The sequence below is a fragment of the Phycodurus eques genome, chromosome 18 (assembly GCF_024500275.1).
Source record: "Phycodurus eques isolate BA_2022a chromosome 18, UOR_Pequ_1.1, whole genome shotgun sequence".
Taxonomy (NCBI): domain Eukaryota; kingdom Metazoa; phylum Chordata; class Actinopteri; order Syngnathiformes; family Syngnathidae; genus Phycodurus; species Phycodurus eques.
Genome location: NC_084542.1, coordinates 591,595 through 611,998, shown reverse-complemented (window position 1 = coordinate 611,998; position 20,404 = coordinate 591,595). Strand labels below are relative to the sequence as shown.

Genomic DNA, 20,404 nt, shown 5'->3' with positions numbered 1-20,404 from the left:
TTTCTGAAACGCATAATACAGTGTTACCAATAATGAACTACTTAAATTTGGATCTGTGGTAGGTCATTTTGTAGCAGTATTTAAAAACAAAAAACAACAACAACAACAAACTACATGTTAAGTAATCCACTTAACGGTGGTGTCAGACTTCGATACAAGCCTAAAAGGTGATCAAGATAGCTCACGAGAACTACACAGGAAAGTTTAGTCTTGTATGACAATTGAAATACAGGATTTGATTTTCGATCTAGATTCACACTGTGATCAAAAATGTGTTAATAGTTTTGTCTGTTTTTCTTCCTGTTAGGCGAAGTCCTCAGGAATGTGAATGACTTGCAGGGCCTCACCATTGACATGTCTATAGAAAAAGAGAAACGGGTGGCTCAGGTGAAACACATCCTGCAGCAAAAGCAGAGAGCTCTGTCTAGCCTATTTAAGATACTCACAGAAATAGGTTAGTTTTACTTTCATACGTTTCATTTATTGGTTTTAGAAACATTCAGAAGTCTGAAACGCTCCTGTTTTCTCTCCATGTCCCACAGGTCTGTCGTACCGTAAAGGGTTGATATGGTGCAAGACCGCTGACCAAGAGGAAACCCTCTGCATCCAGCCACTGGATATCAGCGCCGCTTTTTCTACTTTCATGAACCTTGCGTCAACTGAGACCACGTAAACCTCTCCTGTTCATTTCTCAAATGAGATTTGGCCCTGGTCACTGATGGGTCTTCTCAGTACTCTTTCTCACTCTCTGGCTTTCTCAGGCTCATGCTTGCAGATGGATGTGCAAAAGTACACATTTCTTTATTATTGTGGGCCTGCTATGGAGCTAGCACTGATACTAAGTAACAGGAGTGCTTAGCAAAGCTAAGCAGCCCCACTTAGTGAACGTGCATGTTACGCGTTTACCCTTGTTTTGTCTCGGGATCGGTTCAATTCCTTTTTAACGTTTGTTGCTAACCGGGGGTAAAACAACCGGCATCATAAAAACGTATCCACGAGGTTCCAGCGTTTGCCCGCGTGTGGATATGATTGACACACTATTAGTCACGCCTTCAGTCTCTGATGGGCTGTTCCTGCGCCGTGATAAGTTTTAAAGTAATAATTAACATTGAATTGGAGGCGTTAGATGGGTCCAGAGAGGGATAATCTTTCCACAAAAATTATATTAATAATAGTCTACTGTCAGCTCATACAGACAATTGTAACATATGTGACAAAAACATGCTTTGTGAATTCTGCATTTCATTCTTGATGATGTAGGTTGATGTCAGAGTTGCTCAGCGCATGGGATGGATGCCAGCACTACTTTTATCGTTCATGGGCGAGGATTAATGCCCTGCAGTTGGCGCTCCAGCATGCAAAAAAAGTAAGAAACATTTTTGGAGGCCACTCTTAACAGAGCTTTGTAAAAAAAAAAAAAAAAAAAAAAGAAAAGCTGAGGATTTGAGGCTGTGTGAAAATCGCTTTGGGCCCCCACTTCAGTGCTGGAAATTGAAAACGAGAATTTTCTAGGGCCCCGTTCAGTCGTAGGGCCCTTCGAATCGTCCTTACTTGCCTTACTGTGTTTGTTTGTCTGTTGTAGGAGCTGGGTCTGGGAAACATCGAGCGGTGCAAAGGTTTCTCATCTCATCTCTTCAACCTGCTCCTCAGACAGAGGCAACGGCTGGCCAAGCTGACTGAGCAGTGGGTCCATTTCAGGTCTGTTGCCTGCCCCGCCACCAGAATATTTAAGCTACTGTTAATGATAACCGTCAGTCCTTGTATTTGTTTAATATGAAAATAATTCAGTCTACCCAGCCGTTTTTGGGACCTTGGAGGGTGGGCTGGAGAGCACTATTGCTGGGGAGTCCCTCGTTCTGCTGGCGGACTTGGATGCTCATGTGCGCAGTGCTGGAAAGGCCTGGCAGACCCAAGTCTATTCCGAGGGACTTCTAACAGAGGCCCCTGTCAGAAGGAGATTCAACTCCCACCTCGAGCAAAACTTTGACGACATCCCGGGTGAGGCAGGGGAAATCGAGTCTGAGTGGACCACGTTCCATGCCTCCGTTGTTGAGGCGGCCGACCAGATCTATATAGCCGTAACGTGGTCCTTGCTTGTTGATGGACGCCAGCGGTGAGGAATGCCATCAAGCTGAAGAAGGAATCCTATTGCGCCTTTGGGATTCCTGAGGCATTTGATGTGTATCAGCAGACCAAACAGAATGCAGCTTTGGTGGTCACTGAGGCAAAAACTCTGGCATGGGGAGGTTCGGTGAGACCATGGAGAACGACTTGTGGAAGGCTTCCAGTGAGGGTTGGACTCTGCCAAAGCTGCCCTTTGCCACCGATTTTGTTCATAACCGAATGGACAGAATATCTAGGTGCAGCCAAGACACTGAGGGGGTCCGGTTTGGTGACCTCAGCTTTGCGTCCCTGCATTTTGCTGGCGCAGTTTGCGACCGAGTGTAAAGAGGTTGGGATGGGAATCAACACTTCTAAATGTGAAGGCATGGTATTCGAATGGAAAAGGGTGGCGTGCCTTCTCGAGGTTGGCGATGATATCCTGCCCCGAGTGGAGGAGTTTGAGTAGCTTGGGGTCTTCTTCACTAGTCAGTGAAAAATGAGCGAAAGATCGACAGGCGGATTGGCGCAGCGTCTGCAGTGATGCAGACTGTTGTGGCGAAGAGGGAGCTGCGCCGAAAGGCGAAGCTATCGAATTAGCAGTCGATCCATGTTCCCACCCTCGCCTACGGTCGTGACCAAAAGAAGATTATCGCGGATGCAAGGGGCCAAAATGAATTTCTTCCGCTGGGTGTCCAGTTTCTCCCTTAGAGAGAAGGTGAGAAGCTCGGCCATCCGGGAGGGGCTCAGAATCGAGCCGCTGCTCCTCCGCATCGAGAGGAGGCTGGGGCATCTGATTCGGGTGCCTCCCGGACGCCTCCCTGGTGAGGTGTTGCGGGCACGTCCCACCGGGAGGAGAGGCGCATCTGGTTGGAATGCCCCCTGGACACTTAGCTACAGAGATGTTCCGGGCACGTTCGAGGAGGCCCGGGGACGACTCAGACTTCGTGCTTGAGAGACCATGTCTCCCGGCTGGCCTGGGAATCCCCCCCAGAGGTGCTGCGCGAAGTGGCTGGGGAGAGGGAACTCCAGGCTCCCCCGCTGAAGCGAATGCCCCCGTGACCCGACCCCAGATGAATACTAAATGGCACTTGTATCATTGTTCAATTGCAAATACCAGTAAAAGCTTGGGAGCGATGCCGTGAGTCAACACCAAAAGCTGTTTTCTTGTTTTGTCTTTAGGATGCTAACAAGCACCGTCCAAGACATCAAGGATCAACTGCAAAGTCAAAGAGAAGACACAGACTGCACACTCCTGCCTCAGGCGCCTCTGTGTGCTTGGGTCAACAAAGGGCAGGCTCTCGCTGCTCAGTTTTCTATCCTCCTGCAGCAGCTGTCCTGGCTGCTGCAGTGCTGCCCCGAAGCCCTTCAGCCGCAGGAGGAGGAGAATAGCAACTTCTGGCAGTCCTCTCTGAGATGCACGTCTCCACTGGCAGCTCACCGTCAGTCGCCTGTATGCCAGATGCGCAAAGGAGATGCCGCCTGGAGGCAACTCAACCAGCGTGTCGCTGCAATGCTGGAGAAAATGCTGCACTTTAAGACCGAGCTTCACAAAATAGCACAGCAGAGCTCAGAGAGAGTACTTCTGACATGGTAACACACAATCATGGGGGATGATGATAAACGAAATGCACACTTAATGGACCATCATGATTACTTTCTCCGTCGACAGGAAGCATTTTGTTACGTGCTGTTCGGCATTTGACCAGCTGGCAACGGCGGTGTCTCAGCTGTGTGATATTGAGCAGCTCTTCGTGCCAGCCACATGTATCAGCAGCAGAAATCTTACGCCAGCCGTCATCCGGAGCCTCCAGTTTGTTCGGCAAGAGGCGATGAAAAACATCACTGAGTTTACCTTGTGGAAGACCCAGCATCTCTCAGTTGGGCACCCTACCTCAGGTGAATGCGCAAAACAGAGGTGTACAATCGACAATGGGATGCTTTCACTACCATACGGTTTGTCAGTTTTGATATGAAACGTCTTTTCAGATGACCTATCTCCATTCTGTTGTGGGTTTTCTGCTGAGCTGGAGGCCAACATCAACCGTTTGTTGTGTGCTGTCCAGACTCTTGTAAAGAGAAGGGAAAACAATGACAAAAAAGTCGACGACAAAGGTGAGAACAATGCACCGCATACAAGTAAGATAACTCGTATGGATATCTGTGTTCATCTATAAAACCAACTCGTAGTATCCCAAGTATAATATGCAGTGATATGATGTTTTGTCTTGGAACTGGTAGTTTCCCTATTCTTGGGTATATTTCTGCAACTCTGAAGGATACAAGTATGAGAAGTGATATGTAGCGACTTGTCTTGAAAACGACAGCTGCAGTTGACGTATGAGAATGTTTCAAATGTGCTCATATTTTTCAAATCAGGTCCGATCGGTGGAAAGGAAGAGGTCGGCGAAGAGCACGTGAAAGACTTACTGAAGCCGAGACACTTCACCCGTCAGCTGGAGGAGGAGCTGGCTGCCGATGTGGAGGCTCTGTGTGTGGGAGATGTCAACGCCAGGCTGGAGAGGCTCCTGGGCTGCTTAAAAATGCACACCAACTCCTCTCAGCCGCAGAAGCTCCGGGTTTGAGAGTTTTGACATATTTTCTTGGGTAGTTAGGCATTTGAAACGCAAGTGGGCACTGTGCTCACATGACTGTGGAAGGTAGAATCTGCAATATGGGGAATGTCACATCGGCAAATTCGGGAAAGCGGGTTAGCGGACTTCCTGTGTATGCTACGCTAACGAGGAGCACTACGGGTTGATGACGTGATTGTTTGAAGGTCAACTTGCTCAAATTTAGTTTTCTTAATGGCCGGTGTCTTCGGACCGTTACTGTGTGTCATTTATTTATACAATTATATGGAAACACAAATGCAGTCTAAACATCAGATATTGTCCTCTTTGGTGGCTGTGTGGGGACAAAAAAACAAAAAAACAAAAAAAAAAGACATTGTTGACGTTTCAAGTTCCTACGGGGTGCTTTCTCATGTTCCCCTTCGCTTTCCACCCAAACCAGAAGGAAGTGCTTTCACCTGTTTTGCCGAATGGGGAAGTAGGTTGCGCACATACCAGGTTGTTTCTTTTCATGAGCTTGAATGCTTATGCACCGCTGTCGATGACTGTAGAGTTGAAGCTAACGTGTTTGTCTTTTCAGGAGGTAAACCGAGCATGCGGCATGCTGGCGCGTGTGGAGCCGCTGCTGGGGATTTACTCCGATCTTGTTCGCTACTTTCTGTCTGTGTCGGTGGGAGTGCACAGGTGCACCGGCAAACTGTTAGCAGTACTGGCTAACATCTTCACCGAGCTCGCTCAGAAGGTACAGAGTACGCAAATCCTGATTGAATTATATATTATACACAAGGATGAGTTATACATGTGTGTGTATACTGTATATCTTCCTGCAGTGCACAAGTATATATAGTGGCTTGCAATCGTATTCATACCCCTTTAACCTTGCAACATTTTCTCATGTTAGGACCACAAACACTGTTTTTTTAAATTGGGATTTCATGTGCTATAACAACAAAAAGTGAAAATGTCTTCAATTCATCATCCAAAACTGGAAAGAGCATGACACAACTCCAAGGACTGGCTAACCACGTAAACTGAATTTTGCTCATGGTATGGTATGAATGGTAGCTCCGGAGGAGCTGCAGAGAACACCTCAAGTGGTACAATCGGTCATGCACTCCACAAATCTGGCATTGATGAAACATTGGCAAGAAGAAAGCCATTGTTATACAAGTCATCAGGAGTCCAGTTTGCCAACGGTTTTACAGTATGTGGGGGACACAGCAAACGTGGAATCGTAAAACAGGATGAAAGTCATTCAGAAAACCACAAGCAATATACAAGCCCAATTCCAATGAAGTTAACCATAAATAAAAACAGAATACAATGATTTGCAAATCATGTTCAGCCAATATTTAATTGAATATAATACAAAGACAAGATATTTAATGTCCAAACTGATCAACTTGATGGTCTTTAGAAAATAATCATGAACTTAGAATTTGATGGCTGCAACACGTTCCAAAAAAAGCTGGGACAGGCTCATGTTGACCGCTGTGTTACATCCCCTTTTCTTTGAACAACATTCGATAAACGTTTGAGAACTGACGACACCGATTGTTGAAGCTTTGTCGGTGGAATTCTTTCCCATTCTTGCTCGATGTACAGCTTCAGCTGTTCAACAGTCCGGGGTCTGTGTGTGTGTGTGTGTGTGTGTGTGTGTGTGTGTGTGTGTGTGTGTGTGTGTGTGTGTGTGTGTGTGTGTGTGTGTGTGTGTGTGTGTGTATATATATATATATATATATATATACACACACACACACACACACACACACACACATATACATACATACACACACACCAACCCAATAGAACACCTGTGGGTTGATTTCGAGTGGCCAGCGAGCCAGAACTTCTCGTCCAACGTCAGTGTGTGACCTCGCAAATGTGCTCCTGGAAGAATGGCCAAAAATTCCCATAAACTCACTCCTAAACCTTGTTGAAAGCCTTCCCACAAGAGTTGAAGCTGTTACAGCTGCCAAGGGTAGGCAAACATTATAATAAACCTTATGGACGTAGAATGGGATAGCACTTAAAATCATATGTGAGTCAAGGCAGGCGAGTGGCTACTTTTGGCGATATAGTGTACCTATGTCGCAACTGAGTTATAGATAGGTCGGTCGGTCTGTCTTTTATTCAGCCTGTGCTTTATTTTAGGATTGACTCCCCCCCCCCCCCCAAAAAATACACACGACTATCCATAAATGATCTAATAATACTAATAATCTAATGAAACATATTCTGAACCTCAACTATTCTCTTTAGGGGTTCTGCCTGCCTCAGGAGACGGATGCTGGAGAAGGTGAAGGTGCCACTGAGTTTCACGATTATGAGGGTGGTGGAATTGGTCAAGGCGAGGGCACTAAGGATGTCAGTGACACAATTGAGAATGAAGATCAGGTAATGAAATGAATGAATTTGAACTGAGAAAAAGCATTTGGGCCGCAGATTTTGATCACAAGGTCCAATTGTTCGATTTCCTTTCCCCCCCCGAAGCTTTCAACCAACTTAACTAGTACATGCAATGTGGTATAATGTTACAATTAATGCATTTTGTATTAAACATACTCTTTCATTCCTATTTTAGGTGGAGGACACCTTGGGGGAGGATCAGGAGAAAGAACATCAAGATGACGAGAAAATGAAAACGGAAGACGATGCTGTTGAGATGTCAGAGGACTTCGATGGCCAAACACATGATGGAGACGAGCAGGATGCTGGTATGCGGCTTCATGGCACAGCAGCGCAATATCTGTTGGTTTAGAATGCTATTCAGAGAACCCAAATTCCTCCCTCTGTGACTTGTAGATGTGGATGAGTTGGAGCAAGAGACTGAGCGGGAGTTGGATCAAAAGATGGGCGATCTGGGCGACGGACAGACGAACACTCTCGATGAGAGAATGTGGGGAGATGAGGAGGAGGACGATGACGATGACGATGATGATGATGAGGGAGCGAGTGACAGAGAGGAAGAGTCTGGCCAAGGCATGGACCAGGTACTTTACACGTAATTAAACGTCATTTCACAACTACGATCGGGAAGCGTTACACAGGATGCAAATGGCAGATACGGTATGGACAAAAGTATCGATGCACCTCTTCATCAATTAATTACTCGATGAGGAGTAGGTCTCGATAGCCCAAATTGTAATTCTTTTTCCAAGGCTTGTTTGACTGTGTGAGAGCAGCTTTGAAAAGGACCTTTTCTCCTTCGACCTCCATAAAGTGACTCTCTCACGTGGACGTCGCGTAAAAGTGTCAATTTCATTTCAAAAAAACACCTCGGTGTTGTCATACAAATGTCCATAAAAGGCCCCTCTGACAACTACTTCATTCTATCCGCTTTGTCCATGTTTGGCTCAGACGGCCATCTTTCCTCTGATTGGTTGCCTCCGTGTAGATGACCCACTTGTGAGAGCACACGTGTTTATGTTGACAGTGCTGGCTTGGGAGCAGAAAAAAGTAGGAGGTGGAGATCTTCGCGAGTGACGTAGATGAGCTCGAGAAATGTTGATAATAACCTGACTCAGGAATGTGCTAATATTAGTGTATGTCAGTATTAATCGCAAATAAATTGGTAGAATATGGCACCTTTCCGAACCAAAATTAATGTTGCTCAACCGTGTGGTCTTGAACGTTCGTCTCTCCGTCAACTCTCAAACTTTTACGCTTGAAACCGGAAAGCCCTTTGGTGCACTGCTGCTCCACATAATCAAATCTACAAAGTGATGGATGGCATACGGTCCCTCAAACGGATCCAAATTCACCACAGTTAACGTCATCACTTTTTCTCTCGCTCGCTCCGGCACATCCTCCGTCTCTCACGTTTACTGGGACTTTCAAAACATATATTTTGTAATGATCCCGTTGTACCTTCACAACTCTTATTTGTTTAGGGTGAATCTGCATTAGCTGCGAAAGATGACAACTTGGATGCTGCAGAGCCTACCAAAAATAAGCAGGCCAGCGATGACCAGACGGATGGTGAGGGGGAAGACAAAATCAACGAACAAAGGGATGAGGTAACGGTCAGCCGAGCAGTTCGTCGTCTGGCGACAGCAGACCCCCTGATATTGTCGATGTAGTTGGCTTACATTCCTAATTCACTTCAAGGCCTCTGTCTTAGACCCACGCCGGTATAGTGTATTGAAGTTCCTTTCCGGTGAAGGTCATTGCCATTTCAACGGTGTATTGTGAGAAATTGGAGTGCGGCTCACATTTACAAGGTACAGCAGAATTTGTTCTCTGCATGCATACGTGGGCAGCACCCGTGACATGCAGGGACCCAATCCTGACCTTGTGTCGCAGCCTCTATTTATGTCGCCTTGCACTTTTGACTTTGTGCAAGATCAATTAAAAATATAGTTCATAACAGAGATATCAAACTTGATATGCGTAGATTCTCTGAATGCTTTCACTCTGTTTCCGATAGAGGGAGTTTGACAAGAATGAAGTGGACCCTTATCATGGCCAGCAGGATAAGAAACCTGAACCCGATGCTCTCAGTCTGCCTGAGGATCTTAACCTGGACCAGGATGATGAGATGGGAGACGATAGAGAAGGTGATGGTGAGTGAGTCTTGGTCTTGTTTAAGAACACATCGGTCCACTTCCTTTTAATAGAAATACAGTTTCTGTCCCCACTGACTTACATACACACTCCCCTCCAAAAGTATGGGGCAGTGAGTCCAATTCGTGACGCACCTCCGACAGTGCCATTGGCTTGACTGCAAAGTCTTCAGCTGGGGGGGCCACCCTTCACCGGTTTTTCACTCCTTTAAACACAGAACAGCTCCAGATGGTAGAGCAGCGGCAGGAACGTAACCCTGCAGCCCACCCGAGGACCTTTGTTTTCCTCACGCTCATGACTCGACTTTCCCCACATGCACGCAGTTTTGGTCGTAAATATTCAATATTTACGGTTGTCGGCCCCGACCCATTTGAGACCATATAATCAGGACAAACACACATCAGACCGAAGGATAATCTTATGGGATCATTTTAAAAAATAAAATAGTTTGGCGTTTGTCCTCTTTGGTCGGGAAGGCGCAAAAGCAGCTCGATTGTGTTTGTGTGTCCTTAATTGTCCTGTCCTAAACGGAATTGCCGTAATTTGTCCTGCGCATTTCCTGCGCATTCCCCCCCTAAAACATCTTAAAAAGTCAATGATGCGCATGATACATAGGTTCCGTAAAAGTTAGAAAATGAGAATGAAATTTTACAAAAGACATGAATCAGTTTTAAATCAAATGAGTTTACATCATATTTAGGTTCACATTTCAAATCTTATTATTCATCTGCCGCTCCTTGAGCCGTCACCTTATCGTGGTGGAGGGGTTTGTGTGCCGAGCTGAAGGAGGAGTCCTATCGGGCCTTTTGGGACTGCGGGACTCCTGAGGAAGCTGATGGGTACCGGCTGGCCAAGCGGAATGTGGCTTTGGTGGTCGCTGAGGCAAAATCCCGGTCGTGGGAGGAGTTTGGTGAGGCCATGGAGACGGACTTCCGGACGGCTTCGAGGAAATTCTGGTCCACCGTCCGGCGTCTCAGGAGGGGGAAGCAGTGCACCGTCAACACTGCTTACGGTGGGGACGGGGCGCTGCTGACCTCGACTCGGGACGTTGTGAGCCGGTGGGGAGAATACTTGGTGGGGAGAGACCTCCTCAATTCCACAGACACGCCTTTCCATGAGGAAGCAGAGTCTTGGGTAACCGGGGCGGGCTCTCCTATCTCTGGTGTTGAGGTCACCGAGGGGGTTAAAAAGCTCCTCGGTGGCAAGGCGCCGGGGGGGAATGACATTCGCCCGGCGTTCCTCAAGGTTCTGGATGTTGTGGGGCTGTCCTGATTGACACGCCTCTGCAACATCGCATGGACATCCGGGGCAGTCCCCCTGGATTAGCAGACTGGAGTGGTGGTCCCCCTTTTTAAGAAGGGGGACCGGAGGCTGCGTTCCAACTACAGGGGGATCACACTCCTCAGCCTCCCTGGTAAGGTCTATTCAGGGGTGCTGGAGAGGAGGGTCCGTCGGGAAGTCGAATCTCAGATTCAGGAGGAGCAGTGTAGTTTTCGTCATCGCCATGGAACAGTGGACCAGCTAGCTCTATACCCTTGGCAGGGTCCTCCTTGGTGCACGGGAGTTCACCCAACCAGTCTACATGTGTTTTGTGGACTTGGAGAGGGCGTTCGACCGTGTCCCTCGTGGAGTCCTGTGGGGGGTGGTTCGGGAGTATGGGGTACCGAACCACCTGATACAAGCTGTTCGGTCCCGTTTCCGGTGAGGGTTGGACTCCGCCGAGGCTGCCCTTCGTCACCGATTCTGTTCATAACTTTTATGGACAGAATTTCAAGGCGCAGCCGAGGCGTAGAGGGGGTCCGGTTTGGTGGCCTCAGTATTGCATCCCTGCTTTTTGCAGATGATGTGGTTCTGTCTGCTTCATCAAGCCGTGACCTTCAACTCTCACTGGAGCAGTTCGCAGCCGAGTATGAAGCGGCTGGGATGAGAATCGGCACCTCCAAATTTGAGACCATGGTCCTCAGTCGGAAAAGGGTGGCGTGCCCTCTCCGGGTCGGGGATGAGATCCTGCCCCAAGTGGAGGAGTTCAAGTATCTTGGGTTCACGAGTGAGGGAAGAATGGAACGGGAGATCGACAGACGGATCGGTGCAACGTCTGCAGTGATGCGGACTTTGCGTCGATGCGTTGTGGTAAACGAGGAGCTTCGCCGAAAGGCGAAGCTCTCGATTTACCGGTCGATCTACGTTCCTACCCTCACCTACGGTCACGAGCTGTGGGTCGTGACCGAAAGAACGAGATCCCGGATACAAGCGGCCGAAATGAGTTTCCTCCGGAGGGTGTCCGGGGTCTCCCTTAGAGATAGGGTGAGAAGCTCGGTCATCCGGGAGGATCTCAGAGTAGAGCCGCTGCTCCTCCGCATCGAGAGGAGCTAGATGAGGTGGCTGGGGCATCTGCTTCGGATGCCTCCCCGGTGAGGTGTTCCGGGCACGTCCCACCGGGAGGAGACCCCGGGGACGCCCCGGGACACGCTGGAGAGACTGCGTCTCTCGGCTTGCCTGGAAATGCCTCGGGATCCCCTCGGAAGAGCGAGAGGAAGTGGCTGGGGAGAGGGAAGTGACTTCCCTGCTGAGGCTGCTGCCCCCGCGACCCGACCTTGGATAAGCGGAAGAAAATGGATGGATTATTCATCTGCTCCTTTATTGTGTGTAAATATTGAGGCTGTGATGCGCTATAGTATACAGTTCTGAAACTGCAGTAATATTATAAATACTAAGGTTGACTTGTTCTTTAGTGATGTATGTATTGGCACGTTAGCCAGCAAATGAACTGAAAGCTAGAGGGGTCACGTGCCCAGATAACACGTTCACGCCTGGGTCAAGGTCATAAAAAGAAAATAGTTAAAACACAACGAAAATTGCAGAGGGGGAAAAAAACACACAAGCTAAGATTAACATTCACATTTGTACAACTATTTATGGTGTTAGGGTACGAAGTGACTTAAAAGAGCATTTTAACAAATATACAACGGCGCTAGGCACGCTGGGACTTCCTATGACGCCACGATGACGTCAACAATGACATCATAAAAAAACATGGTGGCTATCAGAAGGTTTTCCAACGTGCCGAGCGCCGTCGTACAGTTGTTGCTCCGAATAAGAAAGTGGCGAAAAACAAGCGGGAAGCCGCGCTTGTGCCCAACGGCAGCGGCGAACAGAGGTGTTAACTATGTTCGAATAAAAGACCAGTCACCTCAGTGCAACACCTGGATTAAGATTGTATTCTGCGAATGAGGCTTTAACGATGTGTCGAAGCCTGACCGGTTCCCTCCCGTTCTGAGCCTCAGCCTATACCGGAACTTCAGTCAAGTCAATTGGGTGAGTGAAACAATCAAATAGGTCTATGCCAACATTGAGGCAGCTAACAAGTTCAACGCTGGGTTGCGCTCTTGCACTGATGGTTTTTAGCATTTGTTTTATTCTTCGAACCAACGTAAAAGCTGAAAATAGTCACAAAAATCGAATCAATTACTTTTATCATACTGGAAAGAAAGTAGAAACAGTTGTATTGCAAGCTTAACATTGAGCTAAAACTTCACCAAAGGTCAAACTAGCAACTTTACGTCACAATGAATTGGGACAAAATTCACAAAAACGTTGTCTCGCAGTATCACAAACACTAACTTTGTGTCTCATCGGTGGGTAGGTTAAGGAATCAATGTTTTATAGCGTTTGGTTCCGTTACTTTTCGTGCCAAAATGCTGAGTTCCAGCGCGTACCCTAAATAAAAGGCTACATGCTTAAAGCGGGAAGTCAAGTTGAAACTTGCACATATAAACCATTTGACGTGATAAAACAGCCTCAAATTTAACATTTTTTTTTTTCCTTTATTTCACTTTTAGATGAAACGATAATTAATGAATTACCGTAATTTCTTGTGTATAATGCGCATTTTCCCCCCTAAACAATTGTCAAAAGTCAATAGTACGCATTATCTGTAGGTACAGGGGAAAATGGAAAAAATGTACATTTTATAAATGTATGCCGCCATCTCGAGCTTAGGAAAAAGATGGACACTTTCATTCCAATATGGCACCACCCCCTAGAGCAGGGGTGTCAAACTCAAATTCACGGTGGGCCAAAATAAAAAGTTAGGACAACGTCGTGGGCCAAACTCAATATTTAATGAAAAGTCACTGCGGTGTGCATGTTTCCCTCCTCTGTAGAAATGTAGCGTTCAAGTTTATCACATGACAACATGGAAAAAAACATGAATTCAAATATGTTATTCTTTGTTACAGCCACGTTACATTTACATACACTGACAGAATTTGTGAATTTCATTCTTTTTTTTTTTTTTTTTTTTTTTTTTTCTATCATTAATTGCTTTATGGTTATGTTTTGTTTCATGAAATGCTTGACAGTTGAATTTGAATGCCATTAAAATAAAATAATGTGTTTTGCCTGGCCCTTCATGTTTTCTTTAAAGAATTGTATCCAGCTTACAAATTCTGCCTGGGCAATCAAACATGTGAGCACAACTGTGTGCTTTCTCATTTACTCAATAAAAGTAGGGCTGTGAATTTCAAAATAAGAGCAAGTCAATAAAAATAAACTATTACGTGTTCAAATAAAATGCTTAACGTCATAATAATTATTTGAAAAAACGAACAAAATACAGATAATACTTCGTTTTGATCATATGGGTAGAAGCAAAATCACGCATTGTAAAAAGGCATTCATTATACATGGGTAGAAGGGTTTTCCAGAATTTTGAGGTCAACTTTGGGGGTGCGTATTATACATGAGAAATGACGGTATGTCAATTGGGGTGGTTCCACACACATTGCCTTTTAGTTCGTAGGGTACATTTTGATATTGTTTATAAAGAATGCCAAGTCAAATGTTCATTTTAGTTTATGCAGCAGGCTGCTAAGAAAATGGGTGTTCATAATTTGGACACCCTTTATTTTATACCATGCAAACTTTTTCGACCCAGTCCACTAAAAGAATCGTCATCGAGAGTGGTTTGGAACCGGAATCTAAATTAAGAACTGGAATCGGGACCAGGATTGATCTAAATAATGGTGTTATTTTTTGTGATCTGATGGGAATATACATTGTGTTATCTTTAAAAAATATCTACACTGTCGTCGGTTATTTTAAGTGAGATGCTGTTTTAACAAAAATAGAATCAAATATAACCTTCTTCGTTAACATTTTTCCTACCGTCTCCACTTATTCAGTCGAAAATCCACTTGACATTGAGGAGGAGGCCAACAATGCAGATGGCGATGAAGACGGACAGAAGGAGGGTGAGGAGGAGGAGGAAGCTGAGCGAGTGGAGAAAGACGAGTCAAACCAAAAAGATGACAACGGCGAACCGGAGCCCAAGACTGAAACGGAAGAGGGTGGAGACGAAGTAACAGCAGAAGAATCAAAAAAAGAGGAGAATCTGCCTGTTCCAAAAAAGGAAGGAACCAATCCTAAAGTCAGTGTTTTAACTGCTTTGTATGCTCACCATATTGCCTTTATTTGCATGATATAACATCAATTACAGCATAAAACATTTCATACAAGGGGCATTTCTTCTCCACACTTGACAACGCTACACCATTTCTTTGTTGTCCTGAGCTTTGAGGCATAATCTGCTCATTGAATGCGCATAGCCGGTTTGGTGCAAGAAAGCGCTTTACTCATTAATCTTGAGATAGTTGACGCCCTTTAATAATCTGATATCATTTCCAAATGGATTGCAATTGAAAGACCACTTTTCTGTGAATACTGTATGCGAAACTAAAACAAATCCCCCCCCCCCCACACACACGCACACCATCGTCCTTACATGTTGCACATCCAGTGGCGGTCCTCGTTTGAATGATGCCCGATGCCAGGCCCCGCCCCTCACCGCTTCTTTCCCCCCTGTTCTGCATAGGAAGAGGAGTCCGATGCCATGGATGACGTCGAGGATCAGCCAGAGTCGGCTCGGAGAAAAGAACACAAAACCGATGGGCAAACGGGAGAGCAGAATTTCCAGAGTGATGCTGCTGTGGAGCTGGCTGGAGAGGCACCAGAGAGAGACACGGCAAAAGAGGTGCGGAATTTGCTCGTTGGATAACATATAATTCATTGCGAGATCGACGGAGAATGCCTGCGTTCGACCTCGATCCCACATGCGCAGATGTATCTTGAATATATGCATCTATATCTGTTTTTTAATTGAATGATATGCATTTAAACTTGTATCAGGGCCCCACCACAGATTTGTCCTGATATGAGAATGAACTCCTAAGCAAATCGGTCTGCTACAGAATGAGTTTGTTTCGATTACGGAGGCTTATCATCGGATTTTACACATACAGAGAACACAATTCAGTTCTTTACGCCAAATTTATTTGAAAAGATTTATGACTGGGGAGTGCTGGAGTAGCATGCATATTTTTTTCCATCATTGCGGTTTACTGTTCTCCAAACATCTCCAGTATTAGATGAGATAAGATTAGATTTCAAAGATGGCGCCTTTGAATTGGCAGCCTGTTACGAGCGCTGCAAAATGTTCACGTTAATTTGTATTTTTCCTCCCATTTTGATTGGTTATGTCATCCAAAACTGTGCTTGGATGAATTTCCATGGACTTATTTTGATAGGAGCATGGGACTGGAGCAGCTGATGCGAACGAATCAGCAGGCCACCAGTCACAGCTGACTGCAAGAATGGCTTCGCAGACACAGACACAGAACAACACTCAGGTAGTCTTGGAACTGAGCTCCAATATTTGGAATCTTTGTTTTCATTGATCTTTTTGTATGTTTGTGTTCCAGAGCTTCAAAAGAAAACCTGGACACGCAGACAATGAACGTTCAACAGGTGACGACAATGAACTCGTTAACAAGCGTCTTCGTACGTTGGAGAGCACCCGCGACCGGACACACGACAGCACGCGAGGTGAAATCCAACAAGAGTCCGACCTGTACGAGCACATCAATGAAAAGGATACGGCCTACGATAGCCAAACATACGGTCGGTAGCTAATACATCATGAACAAAACTGTTATCGGAAGGTAGACGGAATTAGGAATAGGGTTCTGAATTTAATCGTGTATTGGTTGAACGCTCCCAGATGTTGCCAATGCAAATCAGGAGGCGGCAGGACCTCAACAGGTCGAGGATGAAAATCTGCATGAGGAAGATCTTTCAATGGAAACAGAGCACCAAGATGAGGACTTTCAAGCTTCTGAGGTCCAGGAGCTGAAACACAAGCAGCTGGATATAACAGAGACCATGCAGCAGCAAGGTATTACTCCATTCATTATGTGCCTGCTGAAACTTATTGTGACGCAAATTATTGACCTTGTGCCAATTTGCATGAAATTTGAAATGGATTCAAATCCAGCATCTCGCACGCACGCACGCACTGATCTCTATGTGGTTGTAGAAGAGTCCAGTTGCCTCAATTTAGCTTTTACAGAGTGGGCAGGCAACGTTTTAAGCAAGAAGTGGAAGTTAGAAGTCAAATATTTTCTCCGGGTTTATAGCAAATCACACACACCTCACACAAGTATCACATCAAATCAACAACAGATGTCATTTAAAATGTTAAAACAACACAGAACACCTCTCCCTTTGGGTCTCAGGTGACCAAGCATTTGTGGTGAACTACGCGGTTTGCGTCGTCACTCGGTGCTGCTTCTCGTCAAACGGCACGAACGGACTCAAATGCACTCCGCCAGTCACCGGCGTATCCAGATCACAGATTTTTCCACAAAAGCTGCTTAATACTCCTATCAATCCAACAGTCATTGGAAAAAACACAGGAACAACAATGACTGCTTAAATGATATATCAGAATGTTTTGACAAAAATTGAAACATTTTTAAAAACCTATTGTGAGCCCAGTTCACAAACAAGGTAAAACATTATAAAATGTCTTGACTTTATTTACAACGCCAGTTCCAACGAAGTTGGGACGTTGTGTTAAACCTAAATAAAAACAGAATACAGTGATTTGCAAATCATGTTCGACCTATATTTAATTGAATACACTACAAAGATATTTTATGTTCAAACCGATAAACTTGATTGTTTTTAGCAAATAATCATTCACTTGGAATGTTATGGCTGCAACGCGTTCCAAAAAAAGCTGGGACGGGCTCATGTTGACCGCTGTGTTCCATCACCTTTTCTTGTAACAACATTCAATAAACGTTTGGGAACTGAGGACACCAATTGTTGAAGCTTTGTCGGTGGAATTCTTTCCCATTCTTGCTCGATGTACAGCTTCCGCTGTTCAACAGTCCGGGGTCTCCGTTGTCGTATTTTACGCTTCATAACGCGCCACGTGTTTTCAATGGGAGACGGGTCTGGACTGCAGGCGGGCCAGTCTAGTACCCGCACTCTTTTACTACGAAGCCACGCTTTTGTAACACGTGCGGAATGTGGTTTGGCATTGTTTTGCTGAAATAAGCAGGGGCGTCCGTGAAAAAGACGTCGCTTGGATGGCAGCCTATGTTTCTCCAAAACCTGTATGTACCTTTCAGCATGAATGGTGCCTTCACAGATGTGTAAGTTCCCCATGCCATTGGCACTAACACAGCCCCATACCGTCACAGATGCTGGCTTTTGAACTTTGGGTTCATAACAGTCCGGAGGGTTCTTTTCCTCTTTGGCCCGGAAGACACGACGTCCACAATTTCCAAAAACAATTTGAAATGTGGACTCGTCGGACCACGGAACACTTTTTCACTTTGCGTCAGTCCATCTTACATGAGCTCGTGCCAGAGAAGCCGGCGGCGTTTCTGGGGGTTGTTGATAAATGGTTTTGGTTTTGCATCGTAGAGTTTTAAGTTGCACTTACGGATCTAGCGCCGAACTGAACTACACATTGTCGGTTTTTGATGCAGTGCCGCCCGAGGGATCGAAGGTCACGGGCATTCAATGTCGGTTTTCGGCCTTGCCGCTTCCACGCAGCGATTTCTCCAGATTCTCTGAACCTTTTGATGATATTCTGGACCGTAGAGGATGAAATCCCTAAATTCCTTGCAATTGTACGTTGAGGAACATTGTCCTTCAACTGTTGGACTATTTTCTCACGCACTTGTTCACAAAGAGGTGAACCTCGCCCCATCTTTGCTTGTGAATGACTGAGCCATTCAGGGAAGCTCCTTTTCTACCCAACCACGGCACCCCCCTGTTCCCAATGAGCCTGTTCACCTGCGGCATGTTCCAAACACGTGTTGGGTGAGCATTCCTCAACTTTTGCCACCTGTCCCAGCTTTTTTGGAACGTGTTGCAGCCATGAAATTCTAAGTTCATGATTATTGGCTAAAAACAACAAAGTTTATCAGTTTGAACATGAAATATCTTCTCTTTGTAGTGTATTCAATTAAATATAGGTCGAACATGTTTTGCAAATCATTGTATTCTGTTTTAGTTTAAAACAACGTCCCAACTTCATTGGAATTGGGGTTGTAGAATGTTTTTGCTCACATTACTTCATTTCAAGGTTATCGAGCAAAGCGTTTTTGTACAGATGTAGAGAACGTCGAGCTGCATCCGCCGAGGCAAGAAAATGAACGCAATGAATGGAAGGATAGCAGGCATCCCAGAGATGGAGAGAAAGCAGAGAGAAAATCACAATCGACCTTTCACACACTTCCTGAGCTGCTCCTAGACACGATGCAGGTACATGTCATTTGTTTGTTGATGGCACACTTGATGAAAAAACAACAGCAACAAAATACTACGCGTGTGTTAAGTTCGATTGACCCATCTGGACCGTTCCTAAAACGCTATCTTCCTGTTGTTTTGCGGTCACATTTCTGACTGCCTGCGTGCGTTCGGCTCTATTTTTTTCAGAATGTCGAGAGCGACCCGGGGGACATCAGGAGGGAGATGGAGGTGCAGTTATCGCTGTGGCACAAACTGACTCCAGGAACGCAGGAGGAGGTGTGTACCAATGTCTTCATATTGTAGTATTCTAGGAACAAATGTTTGATGACAATATGGAGTTAGCCAGTGTGTACAAAAGAGGTTACTGTCATCGAAATACGAGTGAAATTTCAGTATGAGTGCTACTGTATACATAGTATGAATGAATAGTACTCTATTAATGTGCTTGGACAGAGTTCTGTCAACAGCCAGCCCCTTTAGCAATGACCTTTTGTGTCTTGCCCTCCTTGTGCAAGGTGTCAATAGTCGTCTTTTGGACAACTGTCAGGTCAGCGGTCTTCCCCGGGATTGTGTAGACTACAGAACTAGACCGAGAGACCATTGAAAGGCCTTTGCAGGTGTTTTGAGTGAAGTCGCTGATTAGAGTTTGGCACCAGATGTATTCAATATTGCCCAAGAATATTGCTGAACCGAAGCGGTTTTGTAGCGAGGGATGGTCCAAAATTCATCCCGATCGCTGTGCAACCTCAGGAAAAGCTCGCTTGATGTTCGTGGTGCCAAAGCAGGCTCAACCGGTCATGAACTCCAATGGTTGACACATTTTTTTCCACCATGAACGATGGTGTTCACGTTTTGGTTCAGTCAAAACATGCAAACATAAATGTTGTGTGGTATTTGTTCAAGAAAACGGTGTTTCTCTATTGTTGTTGTTACTTAATGAGCTCATCCTATTTTATGAGCAACTTCTGCCGAAATCCAGGTAATTCCAGAGGAATTTCTTGCAACTGTTGCTAAAGTGATATCATTTATTCAGGATAACTTTCAACTGATTTGTGATCCAGGAGAGTGCAGCAGCGTACATGTGGCACCAGTACCAGACAATGACCGACCTTCTATCCCAACAACTGTCCGAGCAGCTACGCCTTATTCTGGAGCCTACACAAGCTGCAAAGCTCAAGTTGGTATCCCCGTAACGTACTACGGACTTTCATTTGACAGAATCTGTTTACCTCACAAAAGTGTTGTAATATCTGCGCCAAGCTCCTTCATCGTTTTTCACGCTCGTCGGAGCATCGCTGTACAGATCAATCCACACGAGTCATCTTTTGTGTGATCATTTTCAATGTTGTCCTATTCTTCAGAGGTGACTACCGCACAGGAAAACGCCTCAACATGAGAAAAGTCATCCCGTACATTGCCAGTCAGTTTCGCAAGGACAAGATCTGGTTGAGGAGGACCAAGCCCAGCAAAAGAGATTATCAGATCTGCCTGGCTCTGGATGACTCTTCCAGTATGGGGGACAACCACTCAAAACAGGTAAGTGCTCTGCTATCCAGCTA

The 20,404-nt window shown here is 45.6% G+C and overlaps 1 protein-coding gene across 2 annotated transcripts in view; it reads left to right on the top strand.

The window, feature by feature from the left end:
• Positions 1–20,404, top strand: part of mdn1 (midasin AAA ATPase 1) — a 146,251-nt gene that overhangs the window by 118,510 nt on the left and 7,337 nt on the right. For both annotated transcript variants that reach the window (XM_061703734.1, XM_061703735.1), the window contains 23 exons: positions 308–454; positions 543–669; positions 1,261–1,366; positions 1,583–1,698; positions 3,283–3,693; positions 3,773–3,999; positions 4,090–4,215; positions 4,480–4,679; positions 5,254–5,415; positions 6,936–7,070; positions 7,258–7,390; positions 7,479–7,666; positions 8,567–8,692; positions 9,103–9,238; positions 14,423–14,667; positions 15,112–15,270; positions 15,824–15,925; positions 15,998–16,196; positions 16,297–16,470; positions 18,706–18,857; positions 19,032–19,121; positions 19,907–20,022; positions 20,207–20,381. In XM_061703734.1, coding sequence (XP_061559718.1) covers positions 308–454; positions 543–669; positions 1,261–1,366; positions 1,583–1,698; positions 3,283–3,693; positions 3,773–3,999; positions 4,090–4,215; positions 4,480–4,679; positions 5,254–5,415; positions 6,936–7,070; positions 7,258–7,390; positions 7,479–7,666; positions 8,567–8,692; positions 9,103–9,238; positions 14,423–14,667; positions 15,112–15,270; positions 15,824–15,925; positions 15,998–16,196; positions 16,297–16,470; positions 18,706–18,857; positions 19,032–19,121; positions 19,907–20,022; positions 20,207–20,381 — 3,752 coding nt within the window. The remainder of the gene's footprint in view (positions 1–307; positions 455–542; positions 670–1,260; positions 1,367–1,582; positions 1,699–3,282; positions 3,694–3,772; positions 4,000–4,089; positions 4,216–4,479; positions 4,680–5,253; positions 5,416–6,935; positions 7,071–7,257; positions 7,391–7,478; positions 7,667–8,566; positions 8,693–9,102; positions 9,239–14,422; positions 14,668–15,111; positions 15,271–15,823; positions 15,926–15,997; positions 16,197–16,296; positions 16,471–18,705; positions 18,858–19,031; positions 19,122–19,906; positions 20,023–20,206; positions 20,382–20,404) is intronic.